The sequence below is a fragment of the Macrotis lagotis genome, chromosome 5, assembly GCF_037893015.1.
Source record: "Macrotis lagotis isolate mMagLag1 chromosome 5, bilby.v1.9.chrom.fasta, whole genome shotgun sequence".
In the NCBI taxonomy this organism is placed as follows: domain Eukaryota; kingdom Metazoa; phylum Chordata; class Mammalia; order Peramelemorphia; family Peramelidae; genus Macrotis; species Macrotis lagotis.
This window is the reverse complement of record NC_133662.1, coordinates 214,703,048-214,730,877: the sequence shown is the minus strand read 5'-3', so window position 1 is coordinate 214,730,877 and position 27,830 is coordinate 214,703,048. Positions and strand designations below refer to the sequence as shown.

General features: G+C 38.0%; 1 protein-coding gene across 5 annotated transcripts in view; it reads right to left on the bottom strand.

The window, feature by feature from the left end:
* Nucleotides 1-8,378: 8,378 nt before the first annotated feature.
* CD53 (CD53 molecule) overlaps nucleotides 8,379-27,830 on the bottom strand; it is a 55,280-nt gene continuing 35,828 nt past the window's right edge. For 4 of the 5 annotated variants that reach the window (XM_074188390.1, XM_074188391.1, XM_074188388.1 and 1 more), the window contains 7 exons: nucleotides 22,622-22,694; nucleotides 21,581-21,769; nucleotides 19,693-19,767; nucleotides 11,992-12,087; nucleotides 11,067-11,144; nucleotides 9,800-9,883; nucleotides 8,379-8,778 (listed from right to left, as the gene is read on the bottom strand). In XM_074188390.1, coding sequence (XP_074044491.1) covers nucleotides 8,707-8,778; nucleotides 9,800-9,883; nucleotides 11,067-11,144; nucleotides 11,992-12,087; nucleotides 19,693-19,767; nucleotides 21,581-21,769; nucleotides 22,622-22,678 — 651 coding nt within the window. In that variant the 5' untranslated portion in view covers nucleotides 22,679-22,694 and the 3' untranslated portion in view covers nucleotides 8,379-8,706. The remainder of the gene's footprint in view (nucleotides 8,779-9,799; nucleotides 9,884-11,066; nucleotides 11,145-11,991; nucleotides 12,088-19,692; nucleotides 19,768-21,580; nucleotides 21,770-22,621; nucleotides 22,695-27,830) is intronic. The other variant, XM_074188389.1, reaches the window with a different exon arrangement.

The following is a 27,830-nucleotide window of genomic DNA, read 5'->3' as shown; positions in this document are numbered from 1 at the left end:
TTTGTTAACAATAATGTTATAGTATAAATTATGTTTGTGATCTCTTGTTCATAGTTCATTCTACATTAGTTCATACAATAATATTCCATTACATTTTTATGTCATAATTTTTTCAACCATTCTCCAGGATCCTTGATCTTTAAAATCTTTCCATCTCTAATATGAAATGCAACAGGACAAATTCCTGAATTATTAATGTTCAAAAATTCATGTGCTATTCTGCATCTTAAATCTATCATTTTTTTGTCAAGAGGTGGGTAGTGGGAGCCAAGATGGTGGTATGAAGCTAGCATACTCTTGGAGCTTTTCCCTACACATTGCTAAATGAAAACTATACACAGACATTAATACTACAAATCCCACCAAAAATACAATATCGAAACAAGTTTTCATCTGTAGATATTGTGGAAGATCTTCAGTGAAGATCTGTCTCCCAGACAGGAGGGAGATGGGGGAAAGCCAGTGGGAGACTTTAAGCCACAGTGCAGACCAGGCTCTGTTTATGCATTCAGGTTTTGTTCCCAATCCAGTCTTTCTGGAACAAAACCTGCATGCATAGGCAGAGCTTGGACATAAAGGAGGAAACAAACTTCTGCATAGGCAACCCCTGAGTTTAATAGGCAACATTTTGGTCAGTGATAAGCCTGGGATCAGACCCCATCCCTAACACAAAAAGATTGGGTCTATACACCCAAGAGTGAAGCTAAAACAATCAAAATGAGCAAAAAAACTTTTAAAAGAGCGATAAAAATGCCATCTCAGAAGAAGAAAGCAGTGAAAAATTACTATATGGGAAGTTTCAAAGGAATCAATGAATTGGATTCAAATCCAAAATCTTATAAAATTTAAAAAAGAATTTAAAAACCAAAGAAGAGTGGAAGAAGAAAAATGGAAAAGAAAAATAAGAGCCATCCAGAAAAATTATGAAAAGTTGACCAAAGAAATCAACTCCTTTAAAAATAAAAATAACCACTGGAAAAAGAAGACAACTCATCTAAAACTCAAATCAACCAACTGGAAAGGGAATACAACTCAGTAAAAAATAAAATTAACTGGAAATCAATGAATCTATGAGATACCAAGATTCCATCAGACAAAGTACTGAAAAAAATGAAGAAAACATGAATTACTTTTCAGGAAAAACAAATGACCTGGCAAATACATTCAGGAGATATAATTTACAAATTGTTGGCTTACCAGACAGCCTAAATCAAAAAAAGCTTACAAAACATATTTCAGGAAATTATCAGGAAAGCTTTCCAAATCAGTTAGATCAAGAAGACCAAATAGCCATTGAAAGAATACACAGAACTCCTCCAGAGAGATGCCAGGATAAAACCTCCAAGGACCAGCACAGACAAATTCCACAATTCTCAGATAAGGAGAAAGTACTGCAAGCAGCCAAAAAGAAGCAATTTAAATACAAAGAAAACACAATCAGACACAGGACTTGTTAGCTTCAACACTGAAGGATGGGAGGACCTGGCAATATAGTATTTTGGAGGGTAAAGGATCCTAAATTGCATTCAAGAATTTACAACTCTGTCAAATTCAGCATATTCTGCCAGGGGAAAAGATGGATGTTCAATGGAAAGGATGACTTCCAAAGTTTCCTGATTAAAAGGACAAAATTGAACAGAGAATTTAATCTTCAAATACAATTCATAAGAGATACATAAAAAGGTAAATGGAAGGGGGAAAAACCCCAACAAAGTCAAGAACATTTAAATGTATACAACTCTACAAGGGAAGATAACACATGTAACTCTTTTTTTTCTTTTAAGATTTTTCAAGGCAATGGGGTTAAGTGGCTTGCCCAAGGCCACACAGCTAGGTAATTATGAAGTGTCTGAGGCTGGATTTGAACTCAGGTACTCCTGACTCCAGGGCTGGTGCTCTATCCACTGCACCACCTAGCCACCCCCCTACTGCACCACCTAGCTGCCCCAACACTTGTAGCTCTATACTTTTCAGGCAGAACCAAAATGGTGGCAGGAGAATAGCCTTTCTTAGCAGCTCTCTAAAATATTTCCAAAAACTTAAAATTGTGACTCTAAACTTTCGGGAGACAGAACCCACAGAAAGATCCAGTGAAGGAAGGCTCTATTCCATGGAGTTGGAGGGGGCAGCAGCACACCAGAGCAAAGGAGCTTCATCCTTCCAGGAGCAACCCCAGGGAGCCTGGGTCCCTGGGAGACCCAGCTCCTGACAGCAGAAGCAGTTTGCTGACCCACCACCCCAGGGAGCACCAAGCAAAACTTGTAAGATCTGCAGGGAGACCTCTGTCAAAGAGAGCATGAAGCCCAGCCCAGAATGACCCTCTCAGTGCAGTCCAGATCCCAGGAAATGTAAGCAGGCCTATGGAGCCACCTGGCAGCTGCTCCAGAGCACTTAGTCCACAGAAGGTAAGGGAGTGAAGGTCTGTCCTGCCAAGGTCTGTCCTCTGTCTTTGGGACAGGAATCTGGAACTTTGACCATATTCAGACCCTGTTTGGGGTCCCCATAGAGCAGGGAACTTCCTCACATCCTGGAGCAGAGGGCTGAACTTGTGATCATTCATAAACCAGCAGAGCAGTCAGAGTCTCCCATGAGACTTTGAAGAAACTGAGGTCATTGCAGCGGTGTCCCAATAATACTCAAAAGCTCAGAAAGTACCCCCAAACCAGGCATAGGCTGGGAAAACGAGTAAATGGAAAAAAAGGAACCTCACCATATACAGTTACTTTGATCCCATGGAGGACCAAAACACAGACTCTGAAGATGAGAAAGTCTGAGCTTTTGCATCTAAAGACTCCAAGAAATACAGAAGTTGGGCTCAGGCTATGATAGAGCTCAAAAAAGATTTTGAAAATCAAGGGAGGTAGAAGAAAAATTGGGAAGAGAGATACAGGAAAAACATGAAAACCAAGTAAACGGCTTAGTCAAGGCTATCCAAAAGAATGCTGAAGAAAATAACATTAAAAACCAGTTTAGGTCAAATGAATAAAACAGTTCAAAAAGTTAATGAGGAAAGCAATGCTTTAAATAGCAGAAGTGACCAGATGGTAAAGGAGATAAGAAAATTCTGAGGAAAACAAATCCTTCAAATGTAGAATGGAGTTAAAGGAAACTGATGATTTTGCAAGAAATCAAGACACAATAATTCCACACCAAAAGAATGAAAATCTAGAAGAAAATGTGAAATATCTCATTGAAAAACAACAGATCCAGGAGAGATAATTTAAAAATTATTGGGCTATCTGAAAGTATGATCAGGAAAATTGCCCTGATATCCTAGAAGCAGAGGGCAAAATAGAAATTTATAGAGAATTCCCTGATCTCGAGCAGAAAGAGATCCAAAATTAAAAAACAAAACAAAACCAGAAATTATTATAGCCAAGTTTCTGGGGTTGGATGTGGACTTGGGGCCTCTTGGCCCCCCAAAGTTGTGTTATAACCTATGGACTCTCAAAGAATAATATTATTAGGTGCATAAACTGAAATATATAGAATTACAAGGAAATCAATTTTATTGAAATAACAATGATCAAAATTTATATATTTTTAAAAACTAAGTTCACTGATTTCAGGGTAAGAGCCTAACTATTGTTTTCTCTTTTATTCTTCCTGGTTTAGGTATTAAGATGGTATTTGCATCATAGAAGGAATTTGGTTGGTCCTTTTAATATTTTAAAACAGTTTATATTATTGGTATTATTGTTTTTGATAGAATTCTCTAGCAGTCTTCTGGTTCTAGGATTTTTTTCTTTGAGATTTAATTTATGAATTCTTTTTCTTTTTTCTGAAATTTAATTAATTAAAATGTCTATTTCTTGATCTTTTAACCTGGGTATTTTATATTTTTGTAAATATTTATCCAATTAATTTGTCAATTTTATTGGTATATAAACAAGAAAAATATATCCTAATAATTTATTTCTTCATTTGTTGTGAATTCTCCTTTTTTATTTTTGTTGCTGACAGTTTGGTTTCTCTCTTTAAAAAAATTAAATTAGCTAATAGTTTATTTTTTAAAACCATCTCCTAGTTTTTTAATTAAATGTTGTTGTATCAGTTTTTTCTTGCATTTTTGTTTTTTTGATTTTTCAGAATTTCAATTTTGTTGTCTAATTGTAAGTTTTTAATTTGTTGACTTGCTAGATTTTTTTTTAATGCCCAGTTTATTCATTCTTTCTCTTTTTTATTGATGAATGTGTTTTCCCTTAAGGACTGTTTTGGCTGTATCCCCCAAATTGTGATACATTACATGGTCATTACCTTTAATAAAGTGATCTATTTTTTCTATAATACATTTTGATAAACCATTTCTTTAAGATGAAGTTATTTAGTCACCAAATAATTCTTAACCTTTTTTTAATAGCACTTAATAGGATATATTTTTAATTGTATTGTGGACAGGTAAGGATGTTTTAATATTTTTACTTTTTTGCATTTGGAAGGATTTTATGCACTAATATATGGTCAGTTTTTGTAAATGCATCATTTTAAGAAATATGTACACTCCTCTTTATCCCCATTCATTAATATTATAAGTATCATTGATAACTTTTCTGGTCCTTAATAACTTGTTTACTTTTCTCAGATATCTCTAAGGTCTGAAATGAGTACATTGAGGTTATTTTATTGTCTTGTTCTCTCATTTAGATTTTTATTTAAGCCATTAAATATTTGTGTCATTTGATGTACATGTTAAGTTCTGATATCAATTCATTATCTATAGTACCTTTTCAGGAAAATGTAATTTGTTTTTGCTGGATTTTTTTTATTTTTGCATTTGCCTTTTCTGAGATCATGATTGCTCCCCTGCTTTTTTTTAGTTCAACTGGAATGTAATAGAATTTGCTAAACTGTGTTTTTCTTATAAGCAATGTAATTCTTTTAAGCAATATTATCTTCTGTTGTATGAATGAATGCAATACATTCAAAGTTGTGATTGTTATGTATTTCTCTTCATCCTATTCTCTTATACTTTCCCCCTCTCTTTTCTCTCTACCTCTTTATGAAGAAAAAGATTCCGGAGAGAGTAGACATAGCACCTGGCCTATGATTAATGCAGTCAGTGTTTTGCCCCTCTTTTCTTCTTCTATAGATTCTTAGTCTTTGCTTTTAAACTCCTCTTCAGGACCCACCTTCTCTTCCTTAGTCAACATTCCTTGGTATCCTCAACTATCCTCATCTCCTTTGTTTCCCTATGTGTTGGATATATTTCTACACCAAACTGATTTTGTGAGTGTTCTTTTGCCCTCCTTTGACTGGTTCAGATGGGAGGTTTGGATGATTTGTTTCCCTCACCCCTTCCTTCTTGTACATTTTGTCTTCTATTTCCATACTACAATTGTGAGAAGTCCTTCCACCTTTCCTTCCCCTTTCTTCTCTAGTATATTACTGTTCCTCTCTTCTTTGTTTTTCTAAGATCAACAAAACATAAAGCCCTCCCAGGCCCTTTGTTTTATAACAATAGCATTCTGAAGGTACATGCATCATTTTCTTTTAATAGAATGTAAATTTCAACTTGTATAGTCTCTTCTGATTGTTCTTTCATGTTTATGTTTTGATATTTCTCTTTACTCCTATTTTTGCATTTCCAAGTTTTTATTCTTTGATCTTTTCATCAAGAAAATTTGGATGTCTTCTATTTCATCAAAGATCTATTTTTCTTCCTATAAAATTATCCTTAGTTTTTGCTGGATGTTATTCTTGATTTTAAGCCTATCTTTGGCCTTTTGGATTATTTTATTCCAGGATTTCTATTCCTTTATAGTAGTAACTGGCAACTCCTGAGTGTGCCCGATTATGAATCTTATTTCTGATTGTTTGCAGTATTTTTTTCTTTGACCTGAAAATTCTGAATTCTGGCTATGACATTCCTGAGTTTTTTCACTTTTCAGGAAGTAACCACTGAATTCTATTTTCACTATGCTTTCTGATTCTAATATATCTGGGTGGTTTTCATTTCTGATATATACTCTTTGGTCATGGCTTCCAATTAGTCCAATGATTGTTAAATTATCTCTCCTTAACCTGTTTTTCACATAGTTATTTTTGAGATAAAATAGCATTTATAGTTCTACTAATTTGCTTTTCACTTCTGGTTGACTATTACACCAACAAGATATTCCATCTCTCAGCTCTTGACCTCTTCTCTGACTATCTCTCATGCCTGGAATGCTTTCCTTCCTTAACTCCATCTGCTGACCTCCCTGATTTCCTTGAAGTTCCAACTAAAGTTCCATGTTTTATAGGAAACCTTCCCCAAACTTCTTAAGTCTAGTGGCTTCCCTCTGTTAACCATTTCCTATTTACCCTATTCATAGCCTGTTTTGCATGTTTGTTTGCTTTTTGTCTCCTGTTGTCTTATAAATTGTAAGCTATGTGATGGTAGGAAATGTTTTTTTTTTCCCTTTGTCTACTCAGTACCTAGCACATAACTGGCAAATAGCAGGCACTTAAGTCTTTCTTGGTGATTATTTTTTAACATTTCCTGATGTCTCATAGAATCATTAACTTTTAAGTAATACTTGGATAAGGTTTTGTATCTCTTGAGCTCCCCATTCTTTTCCAGTTCTTTCCTTTAAAACTCTCCTTTTCTCTAAGAATTCTGGTTGACCTTGTAGATGGTCTCCATTTTTCTTTAGGCTTTGCTTGTAAATATTTTAGAATCATTCTTTTGAGTTTTTGTCCTCAGCATTACTGTCTCTACAATATCTCTTTATTTATAATGAGGGTCTTTTTTTGGGGGGGGGTGTTTATTCATTTTTCAACTTTTACCTCCCAGATTGGGACTTTGCATTAGGAATTCCTAATCTTATTAGGAATAAGATTTACAAGATTCTGGAGGGAATATTGGGTGTGGTTCTGCTATTTCTTTCTCCATGTCTTGAGTATGGTGTTGTTCAAGGATGTCAGAGATGGCTTAGGTGGACCCTAAGCATGATGCAAGGCATATCTTATTTCTCTCTTTTTGGTCTGACTGTAGCAGCTTCTGTACTCTATTTTAGGTCTTCACATGATAAGTGTAGTCCTGCCCATGGTTAGAGAGCAGTGTACAATTACTGTCTCTAGTTCCTATTTACTAAATGAGAATCTCTGTAGATTAAGAACCACAAAACTGTAGGTTTGCTCCTGGTCCAAAGTTCCTGTTTGTTATTCAACTTTGAGCCCCAACTCAGATCTTTGAGCTATCTGCATTAATCTTCCAGGGTCAGAGCAGCAGAACTACAGGACCCACCTCAGGTCCCAACCCTTACCCCATTTACTTTTATCCTTATTAAAGGATATTCTCTATACTGATCATCACCTCTACTCTGGCATTGTTCAGGTACAGGAGATCCAATCACAATGTCTCAAAGTTTGGGCAGAGTTAAAAAACAAAAAGCAGATCTTGGATTTCTCAATACAGTCTCTCATTCTTCAAATTTTCTGAACTCCCTTATTGATTTATAATTCAAATTCATTGGTGCTTGTTAAAGCATTCTTGTCTGCCCTAGATCTGGTTTGTAACCCTCCATGCTGTTTGCTTTCAACAGCCATCACTCTCCTCTCTCCCTCAATAGTTAGACCTACTTTTGACCAAGGCCTTGAGATTAAAACCCCTTCCCTTCTTAATAACTCTCAATGACAGGAAGGTCTGGCTTCCAAGAAGTCAAAATAGAGTAAGGAAGATTTGAAATATTTAATTTATTGCAGTGGGGAAAACACATGAAATCCTTGGTTAATAGACAAAACATAGAAATATTCACAAATCATTTCTTGATATAATAGCTGGTATTACTGTAACAGGGATGATGGGTAGGCATGTCAGGTAGGCATGTCACTAAAATTTTCATTTCTGCTGAAGGACAATAGAAGGATTGATAGGCAGTTGGAAGAATGTAATCAAACAGCAAATAATTCCAGAAATATTTTGGTGAAATCAGCATGGCCCTCTACATAGCAAAGCCTCTCCTCTCAGAGCCCACTGTGTCTTCCTTCTCCACTAAGATCCTCTAGTCAAAGGGGAGAAAGGTGGTCATGGTGAGGATCTAGTGCCTCAGCCTGACTTTGGATATCTAGGCGAGGGGTTCTTATATTGAACATCTTGGATTTTTACCCTAGGTCAGATGGCTTACATGTGAGGGAGGGAATAAGGGGCATCTGGGGCCTAGTTGGGATGGGCTGAGTGGTGCTGAAGGTGGAAGTGTAAGACTAATTGGGTGAGCATTTGGAAGAAAGGTGGCGATTTCCTCCCTTTCTGCTGCTTAGAGTAGGATCAGGTGATTAACATTTAAAAGATGATGCTTTGAACCTTTGTGTCTCCATTGCCTAGCACTGAGTCTGCCTCATAGTCAGTGTTTAATAAGTCAACATTAGCTTGAAATGTTGAACAAAAGGGGCTTGAAATGTTGAACCAGAGGTTCTCTTGGCTTTCAGCATCTGCAAAGCCCTCCTATGTATTGCTACTCCTTTCACTACCTTGAAGGCTGTGGGTATGGGGAAATGAGAGCTTTATTCACATTAACCCCCAACTGCTGCCTCACTAACAACTTGGGTTAGAGGAGGAGACAGAGCAAGGCCAAGAGAAAAGGCAACAGGAGAGCTAAGCAGTCCCTTCAGGAAAGTGATAATTCAAGGATTTATGTCCACAAATAAGAGTTAGGAAAGGGTTTCCATCGGTGAAGCATGTTTCCAAAGTTGCAGTGTCCCTCTCTCCAACCCGGAAAGCTCAGGTCATATCCCAAGAGATTGGGTGTTTTTCTCAATCTGGCAGTTCAGGGTCAATGCAAAGGACATCCCCAGCACCTGAGAGGATAGGTCAAAGGTGAGGTCATCTGGGAAGAGCCAACTTGCACACAATTCATGATGAACCCAGGGAAGTCTATGAAACCAGCCCCACTCTAGTTCTACTGTCCAAAGTGGTTCTTTCCCCTTAGGTGTGAAAGCTTATAGAAGAGGGACTCCATAGAATAGCCTGAAGTGTCATACAGGACCTGAGGTTACAAAGATGATCCCCAAGATTTGATATCTTGTCTAGTGTGCTTTCCTCCCTCACCTCTTCAAGTGAATGTCAAAAAAAAACCTGGTTTCCCTTGAGAACTTCATGAAGAGATCTCTGCCCTAATAATATGTAATGGGGTTGAAAAAGTCTTTACTTTTTGGTTCCCCATTAAAAAGAATGAGCTTCTGAAACATAATTTCACCCTCAAATATTTACCACAGTGACAAAATTGATCAAGGAAGGTGGTTACAATAATTTTTGTTTTTCTCTCAAGATTGAGAATCCCTCTCCCTAGAGAGGCAAATCAAGATTCTATAATCATAGATTTAGACCTGGAAATGACCTTTGAAATCACTGAGTCAAAACTTCTCATTTTACAGATGAAGAAACAAATTAAATGCCACAGAGAAATCAAGTGACTTTCCTAGGGTCACACAATAAATGTGAAATTTGGCCAGGTCTTCTTGACTCTCAAGTCCACTACCCCATCTATTATACTAGGATGCCTATCAAGATCCTAAAGGAGCCCCCTAGATTTGAACTCCTGGCAGGGAAACTCCTCCATGATGATAATGGAAGACCTGATGACCATAAAGGACAGGTTGCCAAAGCTAGCCCTGTTCTGGAAGAATTTCATTTGTCAGAGACGTGGTTAAGTACCAAGTTCCTTGGCATTTGGTTTTTCTTGGGAAAGGAACATCTGGAACTTGCTCTAAGTTTTCCCCAGTACCTAAACTGGGAAAAATTGGGAGTGAGCTAAGAGAGATGACAGAATGATGCATCTACTTTTTTCATTTAGCCTCATCCTGGAAATAGAATTCTTACCTGGATGACACACACACTGATGATAAGGATTCCAATATAGAGGAAATTTGAATGAAACCACATTTTGGCTTTTATGTAGCATCCCTAGGAAAAACAGATGATATAAGCAATGACAGGGAATGGGCCAATGATTTCAGTGACCTGCAGAAATCCTGTATCAGAAAACTCTGTCTCCCCATGCAGGTAAGCACTTTTCTCTCGACCTTCCTAGAGAATTGCCTACACTAGAACCCTTAAAAATTTAGTAATTCAGCGAGGGTCACACAGTATGTGTCAGAGGCAAGTGTGAGCCTAGCCTCTCATTCTCTTTACCATACTTTCTTTTGTGGTGCCATCCTTTTAGTTCAGATGAACCTTCACATTTTCCCTTACCCAGTTCTATGAAAGACAAGTATTTTTCCCTCCATTACTTCTCACCCAGACTATTTCAACAAGCTTCTTGTGTTTCCAACCTTTCCCTGCTCCAGTCTATCCTCTATACATTTTTCATCTTCCTGAAGCACAAGACAGGAGTACATTATCAAGAAATTGTACAAGCTTCCTTTTGTTTGTGGGATAAAACAAAACATCAAAGCCCTGACCTTCCCAGGCTAACTCCAGCCTGACCTAAGAGACTTTTTCACCCTGTTTCATGCATCCTATATTCCAGCCAAACTGGCCTCCTTATTTGGTTTTCTTTCTTCTCATCCACCACCATTGCATTTCTATGTAAACTGTGCTTCACTCCTGAAATGTCTTCTCACCTCCACCTCTTAGAATCCCTATTTCCTTCAAGATTCAGCTTATGTTCTGACTGCTTTGGAGACTTTTTTTTTCCCCTGAGTTGTTAGGGTTCTTTTATTTCACAAATGATTGTGCAGTAGATAATCAACCATGAGAGTTTATTAAGCACCCAGCGTGTACTGTACACTTTGCTAGATATTGGGATTAATGGTAAAAATACACCCTTATTTTAAATGAAAAATCAAAAGCTTATGGAGATTGAATGAATAACTTTTAGTGATTTTGATTCACATACCACTAAAGAGCCCTCGCTATGAGCCTCAGGCCTTCCTATCACTCTACCACCAACAGTGGGTGAGTCTGGCATTTATTAATTTTCTGCTTCATTTAGTAGCTGATAATACTATAATCCATTCATCTCCTGTTATGCCCCTTTACCTAAAGTCTGCTGTCTCTAGTTTGGAATACTGTGACCTCACAATACTTGAGTTTGTAAAGCAATCGTTCTTTTCTTAAAAGAAACAAACAGCATAATCATTGTTACCTGAGGGCTTTGCTTGGGGCAAGACTCTGGGATGTGATCTTTCCAATCACTGGTGCCATTTACACCACAGCACTCTAGCTGAAAAAGAAACCCAAAGACAATCATTTCGGAGTTAGTAACTTAAGGAATGACTGTACCCCATTCCTTGGAGAGGAAGATAGAGTTTTAGATCTTGCCTCCAGTGAAGTTAACTACTGGCTACCTGGCCTAACAAAGGGAGTCTAGCAAACACTGGGCATAGTCAGCTCCAGGGGTGGGTTATGGGTTTGACCCCTAGGGGATATGGCAGATTTGGTCTGCTGTAAACAATGCCCCTGCCTTTGCCACCATCCTTGATAGCCTCCTGCTATCTTGATTAACATCTCACCGGGCCAGAGAGTGTAGGCATTGATCATTTCATATGGGAAGTGCGTAGGGATAGCTGTGCAGGATCTTCAAGTTGAATTCTTATGTTCTATTTTTAGGCAAACTCAGGCCAAATATAGAAATAATAACAACAGTACAACTGACATTTCTAAAGTTCACAAGATATTTTATACGTATTATCTCACATTACCATTATGGCAATCCTGTGAGGGTGGATACTGAAGTTAACATGTCTATTATACAGATAAAAATTTGAAGGTCAAAGAGGTTAAATATCAGAATGACTGACTTGCTCGTGGTTACCCAACTAATCTTTTTGTCATGAGTAGGATTTGAACCCAGGTTTTCATGACTCTAAATCTATTATTCTCTGAATGGTATCATGCAACCATAAGCAAAAAAAAAAGTTTGCTCTCCTACCTTCAGGGAGTAAGTCTAATATCATTCTGAGAGCTGGGGGAGGGAGCACAGAATGTGGGGAGAACTGAACTGAATACCAATTGTTTTGGGTCCCTCTGCTCAAATCAACCTGCCCAGAAATGATGTAGACTTGACTTACATACTTCTGGATTCCATCCCATGCCATCTTGGTGTTGTTATCAAACTGGTAGCGTTGGATACTCTGGCTCAGGTCTTTAGCTACATAATCACCTATCTAAGGGATTCAAAAGAGAAAATATCAGGAAACAAAACTTAGATCACTGAAAGAATTCTCTAGGGGACGAAGTTGGAACCTACTATAGACAAATGGATTCTGTTTTAATTTTACTTTCCTTATAATCTTTCTTCCCAAAGCTAGACAGAATGCCAAAGATGAGAGAGTTAGGATACATGTCTTGAGTTTATTTGATTGGCAGATAGTTAGAGTTAGAGATAGAGACTTCATTTTAAAATTATTTTTAAAAAGTGACTGTGTGGGATAAAGTTTGAGATTTCTTCAGTAAAATATTATAGATTGAATTTGGTTAACTATGTGCCCCTCCTCCCTTGACAAAGCAAACTTCTGGGATATTGTTGAAGAGTCAACTGAATTCATCTTATCTGTTGATGTCTGGAGAATCATTCAATTCCTGGGACTAAAGAGATAATCTGGTTTTGGTTTAAATTTTATGTTCTTTTCCCTAGATTAGTTTGCTTTATTTGAATTCTATGCCCCTTTCATTAGGGTAGTTTTTGTGTTTAGATTGTAAGACCACATTCCTCATTAAGGAGGGTGGGTCGGTGTGTGTGTGTGTGGGGCGGGGGGGATCCAGTTCGGATAAATGTGATTCTTGGGCCTTTTTCTTTTTCCTCAATCTCTCTAATTGGTTGTGGCCCGAAAGTAATAAAGCCTTCTCTTTATACCTTGAGAGATCTCTGAAATTTATTTAAGTGTCATTTGTCCCACACAGTTTGGGGGCTCCTCGCCAGGATAGCATGCGCATTGGGGACCTCGGCTTTTCAGACTTGGCAAAACAGCGCTGCTGCCACAAATTCTGGTAGTTTGTCATTTTCTGGGAAGCCTTGGTTTCCCCTCTGTGCAAGTGGAGAGACTCAGTAGGAATAGAACAGCAAATCCATGGCAGGAACCTGACATCAGTGAGGACAAAGAACAGTCTTTAAACCTCTATGCACAGAGACCCAAAAAATGGTAAGCCTAGACCTTGGAATCTGAGGGCACCATATTCCTGGAGAGTCCATTTGGGTGACTGAGGGTTGGGGGTGATCCCTTCCAGTTTGAGTGTAAGGGACTTGGATCTAAGGGTACTTGATCCTGAGAGGTCTCTGTTAATATTTAAAATGGGAAAGACCCTGTCCTAAGCCTTTCCCCGTGGCAAATCAGGTAAATAAAACTAAAATATAAAGGAAAATTAAGAAGAAAATGATTAAGTATTGTAAAGAATTTGGTCTGCCTTTGGGAGGGAGAGCCCTCTCTACATTCCTGAGACTTCAGGAATTTGCCATTGGCCTGTGTTTTAAATTTCAGTTTGGAAAATTTTGTTGCATTTTGTGTCATCTGTGTGTTTTGTCTGTCTTTATGTGTTTAGAATGTCTATTTACTTGTGTGATTTGTTAAACAGGGAAAGGAGGAGTTGGCAAGTTCCCCTAAAGAGTTCTTTGGGTAGCCTCATTTTATTTTGGATTTTATTTGGATTTTTAGGCAGGCTCTTCGCTTGAGCCTGCTTTCTGCCAGTGTTACAATAGATATCATCAATCCCTCCCTCCTCACTCCTAGGTTGTCTCTTGAGCACTTAAAGAGGGATTTTTATTTTGATAAAAAAGAATGGATTATGGAGGCCAAACTACTCACCTTGCTACCATTATGAGAAGGCCCCCCCCCTTCCCTGTTTATGTTCCCTTCTCTTCCCAGTTCTCCATGATTCTGTGGTGCTAGAATGTTTTTCCCCCACTCTCTTTTAGAAAAGGACTGAGAGAGAGAGAGAGAGAGAGAGAGAGAGAGAGAGAGAGAGAGAGAGAGAGAGAGAGAGAGAGAAAATTACTTCAGGAAGAATTAGTAAAATAAATGTTCAAAGGGACCTTATTTCAAAATAAAAAGAAACAGGAAAGAGACAGTGAATATTATCATAGAAAGAAATGCTATTTTAATTTTTTTTTTTTAAAAAGAGGTTGTTAGAGAGTCAGGTTAATCCATCTTTTCCCAGAATGATATGGTAAGAAAGCTTCAGGAGTTTATCAGTTTAGATTCTGGTAATGTTGGTTATTACAGAAAATTATAGGACATGTAAGGATATAAGAATAGAAGATCAACTGCCCCCCCAGAAAGGATTGTCCCTCTATAAAAGTTATTTAGCTTTACTCTATTTGAAGAAGGGGGAAAGGGACAGGAATATTCTGATTAGGCTAAGGGATTTTTGGATGACTGTTTGCCTTTTCCGGGGTTTTAGCAGTTTTAATCAAGAAATGCTAACTATTAAAAGTGGGGTATGGAATCATATCTGTGGTTTCTATAGCTGGATAAGCTATGTGCCTCTAGTTCAGAATAATATGAATTAAAGTCAAGAGGAGCTAATGAAAAGGAAAAGTATGGAAATGGGTTGAAGCATGTAGACAGAAAGTTTGAGCAGGTTTGACTTTGTATACCACAGATGGATTTTGGGAACTTTGTAAAGTGGCTTACAAATCATTGTGAGAGGAGAAGAAAGTGGTTGTGCAGCGCCCCCCCCCAACATGGAAATCAGCCCCTCCCTCACTGAGCCGGTGGTAGCTGTGCAGAGTTAAGGGAAGGGAGGGGGTCTCTTAAAGAGAAAAGCTATGGTTTGGGGAGAGTTTAGAAGAGTTTAACAGAAGAAAGAACTTTTAAATGGAAGATTGAGAAGTTTTAGGAGGAAAGATTTTTTTATTGTTATGAGTGTCTGGGAAAGATTCCATGCTTTCTCCCCAGGTTGGGGGAAGAGGTGGTGGGTTGGCCATGTGGTGGTCTCAATCCCATCCACCATCTTGTTAAGACTTGAACCCTAGACTGAGTCCACTTGAGAGCCCACCTGCCCACGGAGGGAAAGGGGATAGACAGGAGAGAAACCTTAAAGGGAAAGAGATCCCTCCACAGGTGGGATTGGAAAAAAATATCTAAAATCCAGGGGTTAAGAGACTCCTTTATTGAAAGGAAATCACGTTTAATGAATATCTGCTGGCCATGTGGTCTGAGTGATAACTCGAATTGTTTTTAAAATTTTCTGAACTAGAGTTTTGGAAAGCATGCTGAGGGTTTTAAAAGAAGGATACTAGTGTTATAACATTCTGACAATTTGTACAGAATAGGAGGAATTAACCTAGATTGTTAAATTAGTTTGGGATTAAACTGTTTTAACACTGTTGTAACTTTTGCAAGGAGTTTGGGATTTTAAAACTCTATTGTAACACCTTTGGGTTAAGAAAAGTGGTACTGGTTTAACTTACGAGTGTTAACTAAAAAGAGAAATACCTAGGTTATAAGGGATGTTTACTGATTTCTTTTGGGGGAAAAACTCTAATTGGTTTTAATGTTTGAATAATGCTAACAATTGTATTTTCATTTTGGACAGAGCTTTTGGAATGTGAGTGCTGGATTTTCTGTATAAGGTACTCTAAAGTTTTTATCAAACTTAACTGTTGGGAAGTTAGTTGAGTTGTAATTACATTGGGTTTTTAAATGTCATATATGAGATTGGATTCTGAGAATTTGGGTAAAGAGACAAAAGTGTAAAGAATATGGGATATTCATTTCGCTCTTCTAAAGAAAATGAGATGTTTAAATAAGAATCTTAATGTTTAATGTATATTAACAATGTATGTTTAATTTTAAAGAAGTCAAGAATGTGAACTTCTCTCTTACTGCAGACAGCTGATGGGGCTCTGAACAAATTGCAATGCTGGGCCTTATTGTAAGGTAACTTATTGATGAATAAGATGTTTTTATCAGTTATGTGATTCTTTTGTAACAGAGAGGAGATTATATTTGCAATATTTAGCTATCTATTGTGAATATGTTATTTAAATACTGATTGTTAAAGCCTGGGATTAATGTGATTGCTTTGAAGGGCAATAAGGAAAATGTGAAAAAGTATGACCCTTTCTGGGATAGATCTGTGGATTCATGAATAATGTAATAATGGAAGGATTGCTTTGAAAAAAAAATCTAGTAATTTGTGTGTTACTCTGTTACTCTTATTGCTTTTCTGTTATAATGAGATTAATAACATATATTGGAAGTTTAAAGCTACCTAAGATGTTTTAATGGTTTTAAAGAATTCTGTAAAGTAATTTGTATGTTAAAGGGTGGCTAGGTGGTACAGTGGTTAGAGCACTGGCCCTGGAGCCAGGAGACCTGGGTTCAGGTCAGGCCTCAGATACTTAGTGATTGTCTGGCTGTGTGACCTTGGGCAAGTCACTTAACCCCAATTGCCTTGCCAAAACAAAAATAACCATTTGTATGCTGAGGATGGCTAGCAGGTAAACAAGTTTATATATAGAAGTTTTTAACCATATATATATATCTATATATATATATATATATATATGAATTAGGAATATTTTAGATCTACATGTATTCTACATGTATATTCCAAAGCAGTGGTTGTTTGCTTTGAAGTAAAAGCACTATATAATATAGGAAAGATAAACACAAGATAATTTGATATTTCTCTATGCAATCTCCTGGACAAAGGAGGCATTTATTTGTTGTAAGATACAACAGACTAGAAGGAAGTTTCCCTAGCCATGGGGAATCTGATATACCATCTTTATATACAGATAGAGTAGATATGATTTCAGACAAAGGTATGTCTCTAGTAAGAGGCAGGAGACAGACCTGTAGGGCCAGCCATAGTTGGAATACCTGGTTTTAGGCAAAGACCCAGGAAGGATACTCAGAGCTTTAGGTAGGGGTTTCATTAATTGGAACTCCATTAAGATTATAATTGGAATTTAGTGAATTATATTCACTGGAATTTCTAACTAGGTAAAACAACTATTTTAGATCACAGGATTTTAAATTGATTTTCTCTTATGTCAGATACCAGGATGGTCAACAAAAAGAAATGCTACTGGGTAAATGTTATGTTCTTGGAGCCAAGGAAGCCAAGGATGTCAGGTGACAGGGATGGGCAGCTGAAGGGGTGACTTCTCAGTATGGCTGAGGTTGGACCCCTTTGACTTGATTTCCCCAAAATGACATTTGGATAATATCTCACCTGGAAGAATAAATCTGGCCTAAGACATTTGACTTACCCACGCGACACTGACATTCAATACTTATATCTGTAAAGGAATTTTCCTTTAATGTCCTGGATCTTTATAGTTAGTTACTAAGCCAACTAAAAAGGTTTTAGGTGAATTGGATCTAATAGCCAGAGATAGGTTAGGTGTTTGGCTCTGACACCTGTTATCAGCCACATGCTAAGGTAGGAATTAAGTTTCCTTAGTTTTTGTGTTAGAGGGGATATTTAGGTAAGGAGAAGAATGGGAAATTTTTAGGATAATTACAGTTTCAAATTCTAGTTTAAGGAAACGAATGTGAGTTAGATAAGTACACCAAGAAAAGGAAAATATGGGAATATTTGGAAAAAATCATTTTGGTTAAGGATGTTTGAGTCATTGTAATGAGAACAAAGGTTAAATTGTTTTATTCTAAACCAGATGTTGGGTACTCTTAGAACAAAGATGACTGTTGAATGTATATGTTACAAGCTTGTGAGCTTGCTCATGTAGTAAAATACTAATGGAAGTTAAATGTGTTAAAAGTGAAGTATGTGTGTCAATATGGCAGTAAGGAAAAATGTAAATTGTAATAAGCTCCAGAATCTCATTGTTTTGTGATGGAAGACATGCGTTTTGAACTGAATTAAGATTTGTTAAGCAGTTTCTTTACCAGAAGACAAGCAGTCACCATAGCTGGAGAGGACTTTTTGGAACAGATTCAGAGGATGCTGAAGGACATTGGATGCCTCCAAGGGAGAAGAGAAGAGAAGGGAAGAGAAGAGAAGAGAAGAGAAGAGAAGAGAAGAGAAGAGAAGAGAAGAGAAGAGAAGAGAAGAGAAGAGAAGAGAAGAGAAGAGAAGAGAAGAGAAGAGAAGAGAAGAGAAGAGAAGAGAAGGAGAAGAGAAGGAGAAGAGAGGAGAGACACTGAATCAGTTCCATCTCTAACATCTCTCACCTATGTGTACATTGTTTATCTGTAACTTCTCCTTGACTCTGTAAGGGTGACACCCCTACTTATGCCCATCTCCTTATGGAAAGGAAGAGGGGAGGCAGGGTGAAAATATTCTCCATTGAGAGAGAAAGAGAGATTAGTGGGTGGCAGTACCCCTGGGTCTGACCTAGATTCTCAGTCCCTGATCAGAAGTGCACTGTGGCACAGGATTCTGATCCAGAGGAGAGAAACACCAGTGGTATATCATTAAGTCAGTTCAGGGTGACTATTGTTTATAACTGACTGGCCAGGATATTTACCTGTGGAGTAGAATATGTCTGAATATGTCCAGAAGCAGGGTGTATATATTCTGGATAGTACAACTTAGAGATAGGAAGCCTCAGATTCATGTGAAATTAATGATGGTACCTGGATCCTTTGTAAAGATGTGCAAACTGGGGCATTTATTAAGAAAAACTGATTGTGAGTTAGTATGGACTTGTAAGGAAAGTGCAGAAATGGCCATTTTCAATAAAAATAATTTAAGGAACATCAATAGGTATATTAGCTATTCTTGGGGTTGATCCAGTGACGCAAAATCAGGAATTTAGTTTGATCAATTTTGGAGCCAGGAAGACCTTTCTAAAGACATTGGTATAAAAACTTGCAGTGGAAGGAGGTACAGCAACTTTGGAAATATTTCTATTATCATGGTGATTATAGGGCTTATCTAAAAGGGTCTCTGGGAAGTAAGGAGGTGATCAGGTAGTTGTTATTTAGACTTAGGGGCCAACTCAGAAATGTGAGGAAATCTCATCAAAATAAAAGAGGAGGGATTGTGTGGGATAAAGTTTTGAGATTTCTTCAGTAAAATATTATAGATTGAATTTGGTTAACTATGTGCCCCTCCTCCCTTGACAAAGCAAATTTCTGGGATATTGTTGAAGAGCCAACTGACTTCATCTTATCTGTTGATGTCTGAAGAATCATTCAATTCCTGGGATTTAAGAGATAATCTGGTTTTGGTTTGAATTTTATGTTCTTTTCCCTAGATTAGTTTGCTTTGTTTGAATTCTATGCCCCTTTCCCTAGGGTAGTTTCTATGTTTAGATTGTAAGACCACATTCCTCATTAAAGAGGGTGGGTCAGTAGGGGGGGGGGGATTGAGTTAGGATAAATGTGATTCTTGGGCCTTTTTCTTTTTCCTCAATCTCTCTAATTGATTATGGCCCGAAAGGAATAAAACTTTTTCTTTATACCTTGAGAGATCGCTGAAATTTATTTAAGTGTCATTTGTCCCACACAATGACCAAAATAATGAAGCAATTTAAGCATTGAGATACTGTTCTTTAGGTTATATGATCTTATTTCCAGGAATATCTATTCAATCTTGTCATGCAGACTCATGTAACTGCATTAGCATTGACAATTGAGATTGTTTTCACTAGACAGGAGATATGGTGTTTACCCCTTCATGCTCAAAAAGATGACATATCAAATAGCTTATGGACATCCAGGAACCATATGTACATCAGACTCACAAATCTCTGCATGATTCTATTTTTTCACACTCAACCCACCTCCTCTCTCAAAAAAAAAAGATTTTTTTCCTTTTTATAAATGACACAGGGGAAAACATTTCCTATTACATACCTTATGTTCATACACAAAGAGCAGGATGGCCACAGTCACCTCAATCAAAAGGATGAACAGGAGCAAGACAAAGAACTAGCAGGAAAGAGAAAACAAGGTCACCTATTGGAACAATGACAGCACTAGTGAGGCATGTCATTCTCAGTGTGGATTAGGTGAAAGGATACCAGATATCCCTTCCCACTAAGAGATTTCTGTGATTTTTAAGATCCAATCATTGCTTAAACCGTCTTTCTTGGTTTTATCTATTTCACCTTCAATTTGATTCATTCTGTTAATCATTTAGTATTTATGTGCTCATCTTTGTTCATCTCAAGATGCATATTTATTTAGATATTTTCTCATGCTTGTCCCATATTCCATCTTGAAGGTAGGGACCTTATGGTATTCAGACAGGGAACATTTAATTAAAAATGAATAATGCTGACTGAATAGTTGTGACTGATTTCTTTACATTTAGAGAGGTATTGTGTCTCGTGTGTGTGTGTGTGTGTGTGTGTGTGTGTGTGTGTGTGTGTGTGTGAGAGAGAGAGAGAGAGAGAGAGAGAGAAGGCGAGAGAGACAGTGACAGTATAAGAGACAGACACAGAGAGAGATAGAGAGGAGGAAGGGAGAGAGAGGGAAGGAGAGAGAGAGAGAGAGAGAGAGAGAGAGAGAGTGTTCTTTACTGGACAGAAATTTCTCCCCATGACTCTAGTCATAGCCTTAGCAAAGTTAGAATGATTATTGAATAACATATTTCAGAAGAGGCTCAGGATGATGAGTCTGTTTGAGTTGGTGGGTTCACACAATGGTTTGAATGGACCCTGTGCACAGTGTCCTGTGTGAGGAAATAGCTATCATCTGTTCTTTGGTAGCTACTGGTCTTCTCCAGTCACTCCCAGGAGTGCTCTCATTAAACCTCCCTGGGCAGTAGTAGAACTATCTCCTCAGTCAAAAAGCCTTTGTTAAGCTCCCTCCATGCTGGGCACTGGGGCACAACAGAAATGGAACAGTTATGTAGGACTGACCACCCTTCATAAAGGGCAGATACTAAGATGAGGGCCAAAAGACCAGAACCACAATGTCCCAAGGATGCTATGTTCTCTACCACAAGTACCAATTTGATCTAACTTCTTGAAAATGGCAAGGAAAGACTTCATATAATATATGGCTGTTCCAGTTGTGTCCTATCCCCTCATGACCCCATTGGCAGTTTTCTTGGCATACATATGGAAGTGTTTTGCCATTTTCTTCCCTAGCTCATTTCACAGATGAGAAAACTGGGCAAACAGGTTTAAGTGACTTGCCCAGGGTCACACAGCTAGTAAATATCTGAGACCAGATTTGAACTAAGGAAGATGAGTCTTCCTGACTCCAGGCCTAATGCTTTAACTGCCCAGATAAAACTAGGTTAAAAAGAGAAACTTTCCATTCCAGAAAACCTTGCCTAGAGGGGAATTAAGGAAGGCTTATTAAAGAAAGGCTCATCTCAGAATGAACCCAGGCTTATTTACCAAATCCTGAAATAGTAGAACATACATGGAGAAAAAAGAAAGAAAAGGAAGTCTTTAATCTTAGACAGCAATAAGTATTTGAGTTTATTACTCAAAAAAGTAATTATAAACTGAAAATATAAGCAGGATAAGGAGGGGTTTAGACATATTTATGGATATTAGATATATGGCAGATTACCAAGGGAATTGTGGGTCTCCATATCTCTTTTGTAATTTGAGGTTGTTATCAGAGATAGCATTCAGATAGGCCCATTTCTGATTTAGAATGGTAGCTCAGATTTTTTTAAGTATTTAAGTTTTTTAAAAGTATTTAAATTCCCATATCCATTTATTGTACCTAAGAAGCATCCTGATTTTTCCTTATAGCATCAGTCCCCCATGCTGGTACTCACCGACATGAGAAGGCACTTGTTTTCTTTAATTGAGCCCATGCAGCCCAGAAAGGCGACCACCATGATGATGGATCCCACAATGATGACAACATTGCCCAGGGTGAGAGAGGGAAGGCTATAGAACAGGGTTCCAAAACTATTGTTGATCAGGAAATAGATCCCAAAGCCCAAAATAGTACAGCCACAGATCTGAAACAAACAACACAGGGATATCTTTGAGGACAAGGACTGGACCCCAGGGTTCTTCTTAGGCTTGCTCTTACCCAGAGGCCAGATCTACCTTTGTGCCCTTCAAGATGCTCTTACCACTAAGAATCTGGTGAGGGTCTCCAAGGCCTCAGCCTCACACATACTAGAAGGGATGAAGCATCAGAGAGAAAGGAGGGTGGAGAGAAACTGTTTCTTAGGTGAAGGTTCTTATCCCAACATCTATCCAAGACCTTCTAGAGAGCAGGGCAGGCCTGATCTCCATAAAAACACACCAGTCCTCAGATACTAGCTATTCCAGAGCCCCAAGATTGCCCTCCTTGAAGTATCTCCTATGATGAACTGAATTTTGACTCCTTGATTTGAGATGGGCAAGGGTAGCAAACTCCCCACCTATCTCTCTGCTCCGCAGACACTTTGAGAACCCAAGATAACAAGTAGCTTCTAATGCAGAGACTATGTTTGAATCTCTTTGGGCTTTTATCATTGAGTCTGACACAGGAAGGTTTCTAATTCACTCCTTCATTTAAGGAGTCCAGAATGATCCCTACCAAGAATTTCATTCCTGAGTCTGGTTCTTAAGCCATGTCCTGTAGAAGAAAGAAAATGACAGAAGCCAAGAAAAATGGGATTAAATCTCCAAGTGTTTTGAGATCATGAGGTGATCCAATTATTAACATTTTCATTGATTTTTGGGGGGGAACTACTCTTTCTCTCACTTTTTTCTTCATAGCATATAGTGTATAGCTTCTTTTTTTTTCCCAGAACAGTGAGAAAGGAGCAAAACAAAGAGGCATTGTATAAAAGAAAGCCAAGCCAACTAATAATGCTTACCCAGAAAAGTAGGTTGAAGAAAAATACCACATATTTCAGCGCTTTCAAGCTGCTCATGCTGAGTATTCTTGCCCTGGGGAAGAGAAGTTGGGAGGAAGAATCAATCAATAATTAACACTAAAAGCTTACTATTTGCCTGCCCTGTGCTGAACATACAGCTCAAGTTAAAAAAGGGAGTCCTTTCCTTCAAGAAGCTTACATTCTAAGGGGTAGAGACACATAAAAGGGCTTGATGGTGAAGGGGCCCTTCCTAAAAATGGAGCTTCTGGGAGGACTCACCAACAGGAGAAATAGACTTCAAAGATGGAGGGACAAGGAAACTGAAGGCATGGTGGCCAAGTTCAAAGAACAGAGCTCCTCAGCTCTATAGAATGACTTGATGCATTTTTCTGATACTTGGGAATCTGTTCCAGAGAGATTATAAATCTCCTTGGAACTGAGTCATCAGTCTAATTATTAAATATCCCTTAACTTCCAGGTTCTCCTAGCCTTTGACATCAGGGACATATCACAATGCACTGAGATTCAGAGAATAATAGGGTTGCAAAGAAATCTCAGAGGTTATCTAATTTAAAAGCATGAATCTCACATGAATCTCCTTAATTCTAGTGACTGGGAACTCAGTACCTTTTAAATAAGCTTATCCTATCTTTGGACAAACTCTCAATTATCATAGTCAGTCTGATTTTTTTTTTTTTTTGAAGATTGGGTCTTCTCATCTCACTCAGTTTAGAAATACTCACAAGTTCCATCCCACTGCTATTCAACATGGAAGATTTGGCCTGCTTCCTTTATAGCCTAGGCCAGTTTGACCCTCCTTAGATAATCTGGTGGTACTGCATTACTAGGATCTGATCATGTTGAATTTAGCAAGACCAACCCAGCCCACTGCAGTTCAAGAGAGATCAGCCAAACTCGGCTTCCCTGGCAGTTGGGTGACTGTCATCATGCCCAAAACAGACTGACTGTAACTTCTTCCTATCTTCTCCACCTTCACCAAAACAGAACAATTCTAATCCCCTTTTCACAGGAAAATCCTTAAAGATAGATATCATGTTCTGCCCTCTCCTCTCCTCATGTTCTTTTCTTTAGGATGTATCCTTTAGGTAGGAATACCGCAATAAGAACTATTCTCAAAACAAGGCAAACAAAACCACATTTATGAGGGTGCTTAGAAACTCATCTTACTTTCTTCAACAGATACCAATTGACCTTAATGTATTTTTTTTAGGTTTTGTAAGGCAAATAGGCTTGCCTAAGGCCACACAGCTAGGTAATTAAGTGTCTGAGGCAGGATTTGAACTCAGGTACTCCTGATTCCAAGGCCAGTGCTCTATCCATTGTGCCACCTAGCCACCCCTAACCTTAATGTATTTTTAAGATGTTTGCTATAGAGCCACAAATTTGGGTGTCTCCATAGTCATATGGTTGTGGGGTGGGGTGAGAGGATAGGCAAGGCAGGGAAGAAGGTGATAGATTCTACCACCTGGTTCTTTAAAAACCCTTAGAAGCAAATATATAAAATCAGCCAACAACCCTGGTTCCTTCCTTTCATATTCAAGTGAATAAGATTGCCTCTGCCTTCCCACTTTTTAGTTACTTTTATCTTCTCTATTCTACTTTGGTCTTATATCAACACAAAATTCCTAGTCAATTGTAATTACCCAGATTTGCAGAGTCTCACAGGACTAAATGGTCCAAAGTAGCAGCTTTGTTTGCTCCAAAGAGTACTAATGTGGATTCCAAGAGGAATCATTCAGGAAAGGTCAGAAAGAGAAGCAGTAAGTAGTGGTATTTGGTTATTTCTTTCTGAGTAGTGCCAAGACAACTTTTTTGTTGATGTGATAACAAGAGTAGGGACATTGTCTATCTGCCTTGGACATATGTACTCACAACATGATGATAGAGAGTCTTCAAAGACTTTGTCAAACCTGAGACCACCAACCATGTCTGGTTAATTGATATTTGTCCTTCACTCTCAAAGAAGATCATGACAGCACATGAATTGGATTTGAGTGGGGGGGGGGGGGTGCTGTGCTAAGTCACCAGTCTTACTTTCTCTTCCAGAGCCATCTGGGTCCAATGGCCAGATATGGATCAGTACGGCTGGAGATGACTCTGGATGTGAGGCAATTAGGGCTAAGTGACTCACCCAAGGTCACACAGCTAGTAACTATCAAGTGTCTGAGGATGGATTCGAACTCCTCTCCTGACTCCCTGCGCCACAATGTGGTCATGTGGGAATGAATGATATTACTAGAAAGAACCTAGACAGTATTGCTAGAAATTACAAAGTAGTAGAAAAAGAAGAGTAGAAATAAATTCCCAATTGCAGGAAAAATGTAAGAAAGAAGCAACTGGGATAGGCTCAGACCTAATCAAGACATTTAAGTTCTCTGACCCACAAAGTCCTCATCATGAAAATGAGGGAGCTGGCCTTAAAGATCCCAAATGTCTCTTCCTGCTCTAAATGCTCTGATACTATGATTATGATCCCAGAAGCAGCATCAAACACTAATTGTCTACTCTTTACTGGTTGGAGGAAGCCCTTATTTAAAGGCAACTTTTACAAAAGAGGATCCTGGAAGTATGAAACAGAAACAAAGTATGTTGTGTTTGACCAGGAAGTTGAATTTCCACAGAACAACTTTACCACACTGTGAGACAATTGTTTTTGAGTGGACTGAGAAAAAGAAAGGGATAGGCTGGCAAGGGATCCCCATGTATTTGTGGGAGACAGCTATCAGTTATAATATCTCCACTGGCACCAAAGGAGCTGAGTTGATCTTAGTGCTCACTGAATAGTCAGTAAAGCTGTTTATATAATCAAGTGTCCAAGATGCTCAGCATTTCCTAGGTGGTGGGAATTACTAAAACTTAGTGAAGCCAGAAGTAAAGGCTTCGAATTTATATGACATACATAAAATGTAGGTAACAAACAAGGAACATTAAAATTTCTAATGCAAGTCTTTATTGCCATCACTAAAACTCGGTGAGATGGAACTTATTACTTACTCTAGAAGAATATACATTCTTCCGGTGTGGCTCAGTGGATGGAGCAACAGCCCTGGAGTCAGGAGTACCTGAGTTCAAATCCAGTCTCAGATACTTAATAATTACCTAGCTGTGTGGCCTTGGGCAAGTCATTTAACCCCATTTGCCTTGCAAAACCCCCCTAAAATACACTGTTCAAAGGTGCAGAATATCTAAAAGGGAAGAGGTGGTGAAGAAGCAATGCATATTAAAGAAAACATAGTTTGGGCAGGGAGGGAAGCCAAGATGGTAGAGAAAAGGCAGGGACTTGCTTGAACTCTCCTATATTTCCCCTCCAAACAATTCTAAATATTACCTCAAAGCAAATTCTGGAGCTACAGAACCTACAAAAGGATGAGGTACAATAATTTTTCAGACTAAGACAACTTAAGTCAGCAAGAAAGGTTTGTCTCCTGAGATGAGAATGGAGTGCAGTTCAGCTCAGTATAGATCATACCAGCTCTGACAAGCCACAGCAGACTAGCCAGTGAGCCTGGGGCAAATGAATCAGTGGCAGCAATGGTATCTTCCAGTCCTTTCAGCCCATGGATGGTAAAGGAGTCAGAAGATCACAAGGATTCCTTTGCTAGCTCTGAGGGGCAGGACTCTGTTGTATTGCCCATATTGGATCTGTGTTGATGACTTCAGTCTTGAACCTGGAGCAAGAATCATTAACACACCAGAACGTGTGACCTGATAGAACAGGAACCCTAGTTATGGTCACAGGGCAGAAATGTTTGCTTGTGATCTCTCATAGGCCAGGAGAGGAGTGAACACGTCTCTCTCTAAATCATACCACCTTGAAGAACTGAAAACATACAGGTCCCCAGAATTCTTGTTTCTAAAAACAGCTGCACAAAACCCCTGAAGCTTGGGATGGTACTCTCTCTACTCTGGGGAAAAAAACCTTACTTTAGCAAAGCTCAAGAAACAAACTGTAAAAATGAACAAACAATAGAAAAAAAAATTCTTGACTATAGAAAGTCACTATGATGACAGGGAAGATTAAAAACAAAGTCAGAAGACAACAAAGTCAAAACTGATACATCCAGCCTCAAAGAAAAATGTGAAATAATCTCAGGCCAAAGCAGAGCTCTTAAAGAGTTTGTAAAATAAGTAGAGGGAAAATTGGTAAGATAAATGAGAGTGATGCAAAAAAAAAATCATAAAACATGAGTTGGCAGTTTGGTAAAGGAGGCACAAAAATACTAAAGAAAATAACACCTTAAAAACAGTATAACAAAATGGTAAAAAAAAAAAAAGACAAAAATCCAATGAAGACAAGAATCCTTAAAAAGTAGAATTGAACAAATGGATACAAGTAGGCACAAAAACTCCCTAAAGAAAATGATTGCATAAAAATTGAATATGAACAAATAGAAGCTAATGACTTTATGAGACATCAAGAAACAAAAAACATACATAAAGGAGATATAAAAGCTAAAAGAAGGAATCAAGATGGGAATAATTTAAACCCAACGGAAAGAGAAACAAACAATATATAAATACTATCCTGTGCCCACTAAGAGAAAAAGAGATGTTTCAGTAAGAAATCACAAGTCTGCTATAGAGTTTTGGTTTAGTGATGGACAACTTTAATTTTTTTGGATGTTCTAGAGCTTTATGCCAGAAGTAAATAAACAAGATTTTTGACTGGCTTTAATAATTGAATTCTTTCAAAAGTAGATAAATTGAGGAAGGGAAAACTATTCTAGACCTAATTCTGACCAACAAAGAGGACCTGGTTATCAGAGTAGAAATCATGGTAACTTTGTGGGAAAATGACTGCTTTGTTTTGAAATTCATGATAGAAAAAAAGAGGAAGCCTGGGCAAAGATTGGCAATAAATTTCAAAAAATTCAGAGAAATAATAGGTAGAATCTTATGGCATGAGAGTGAGAGTGTGGAATTCCAAGGATGGTAACAGAAACAAATCTGCTCTTTTGTACTTAAAAAAATTTTTTTTTACCAATAACTTACTTGGATAAAGACAAATGATATGCTTATCAAATTTTCAGGTGACTCAAATCTGGAGAGGTAGTAAACATATTGGATGACAGAATCCAAAAGGATTAAGAGACTAGAACAGCAGAACAAATTGAATATTAAGATAAAATTCAATGTGGTTAGATGTAAAGTTTTATACTTGGATTAAAAAACAACAAATTCACAAATA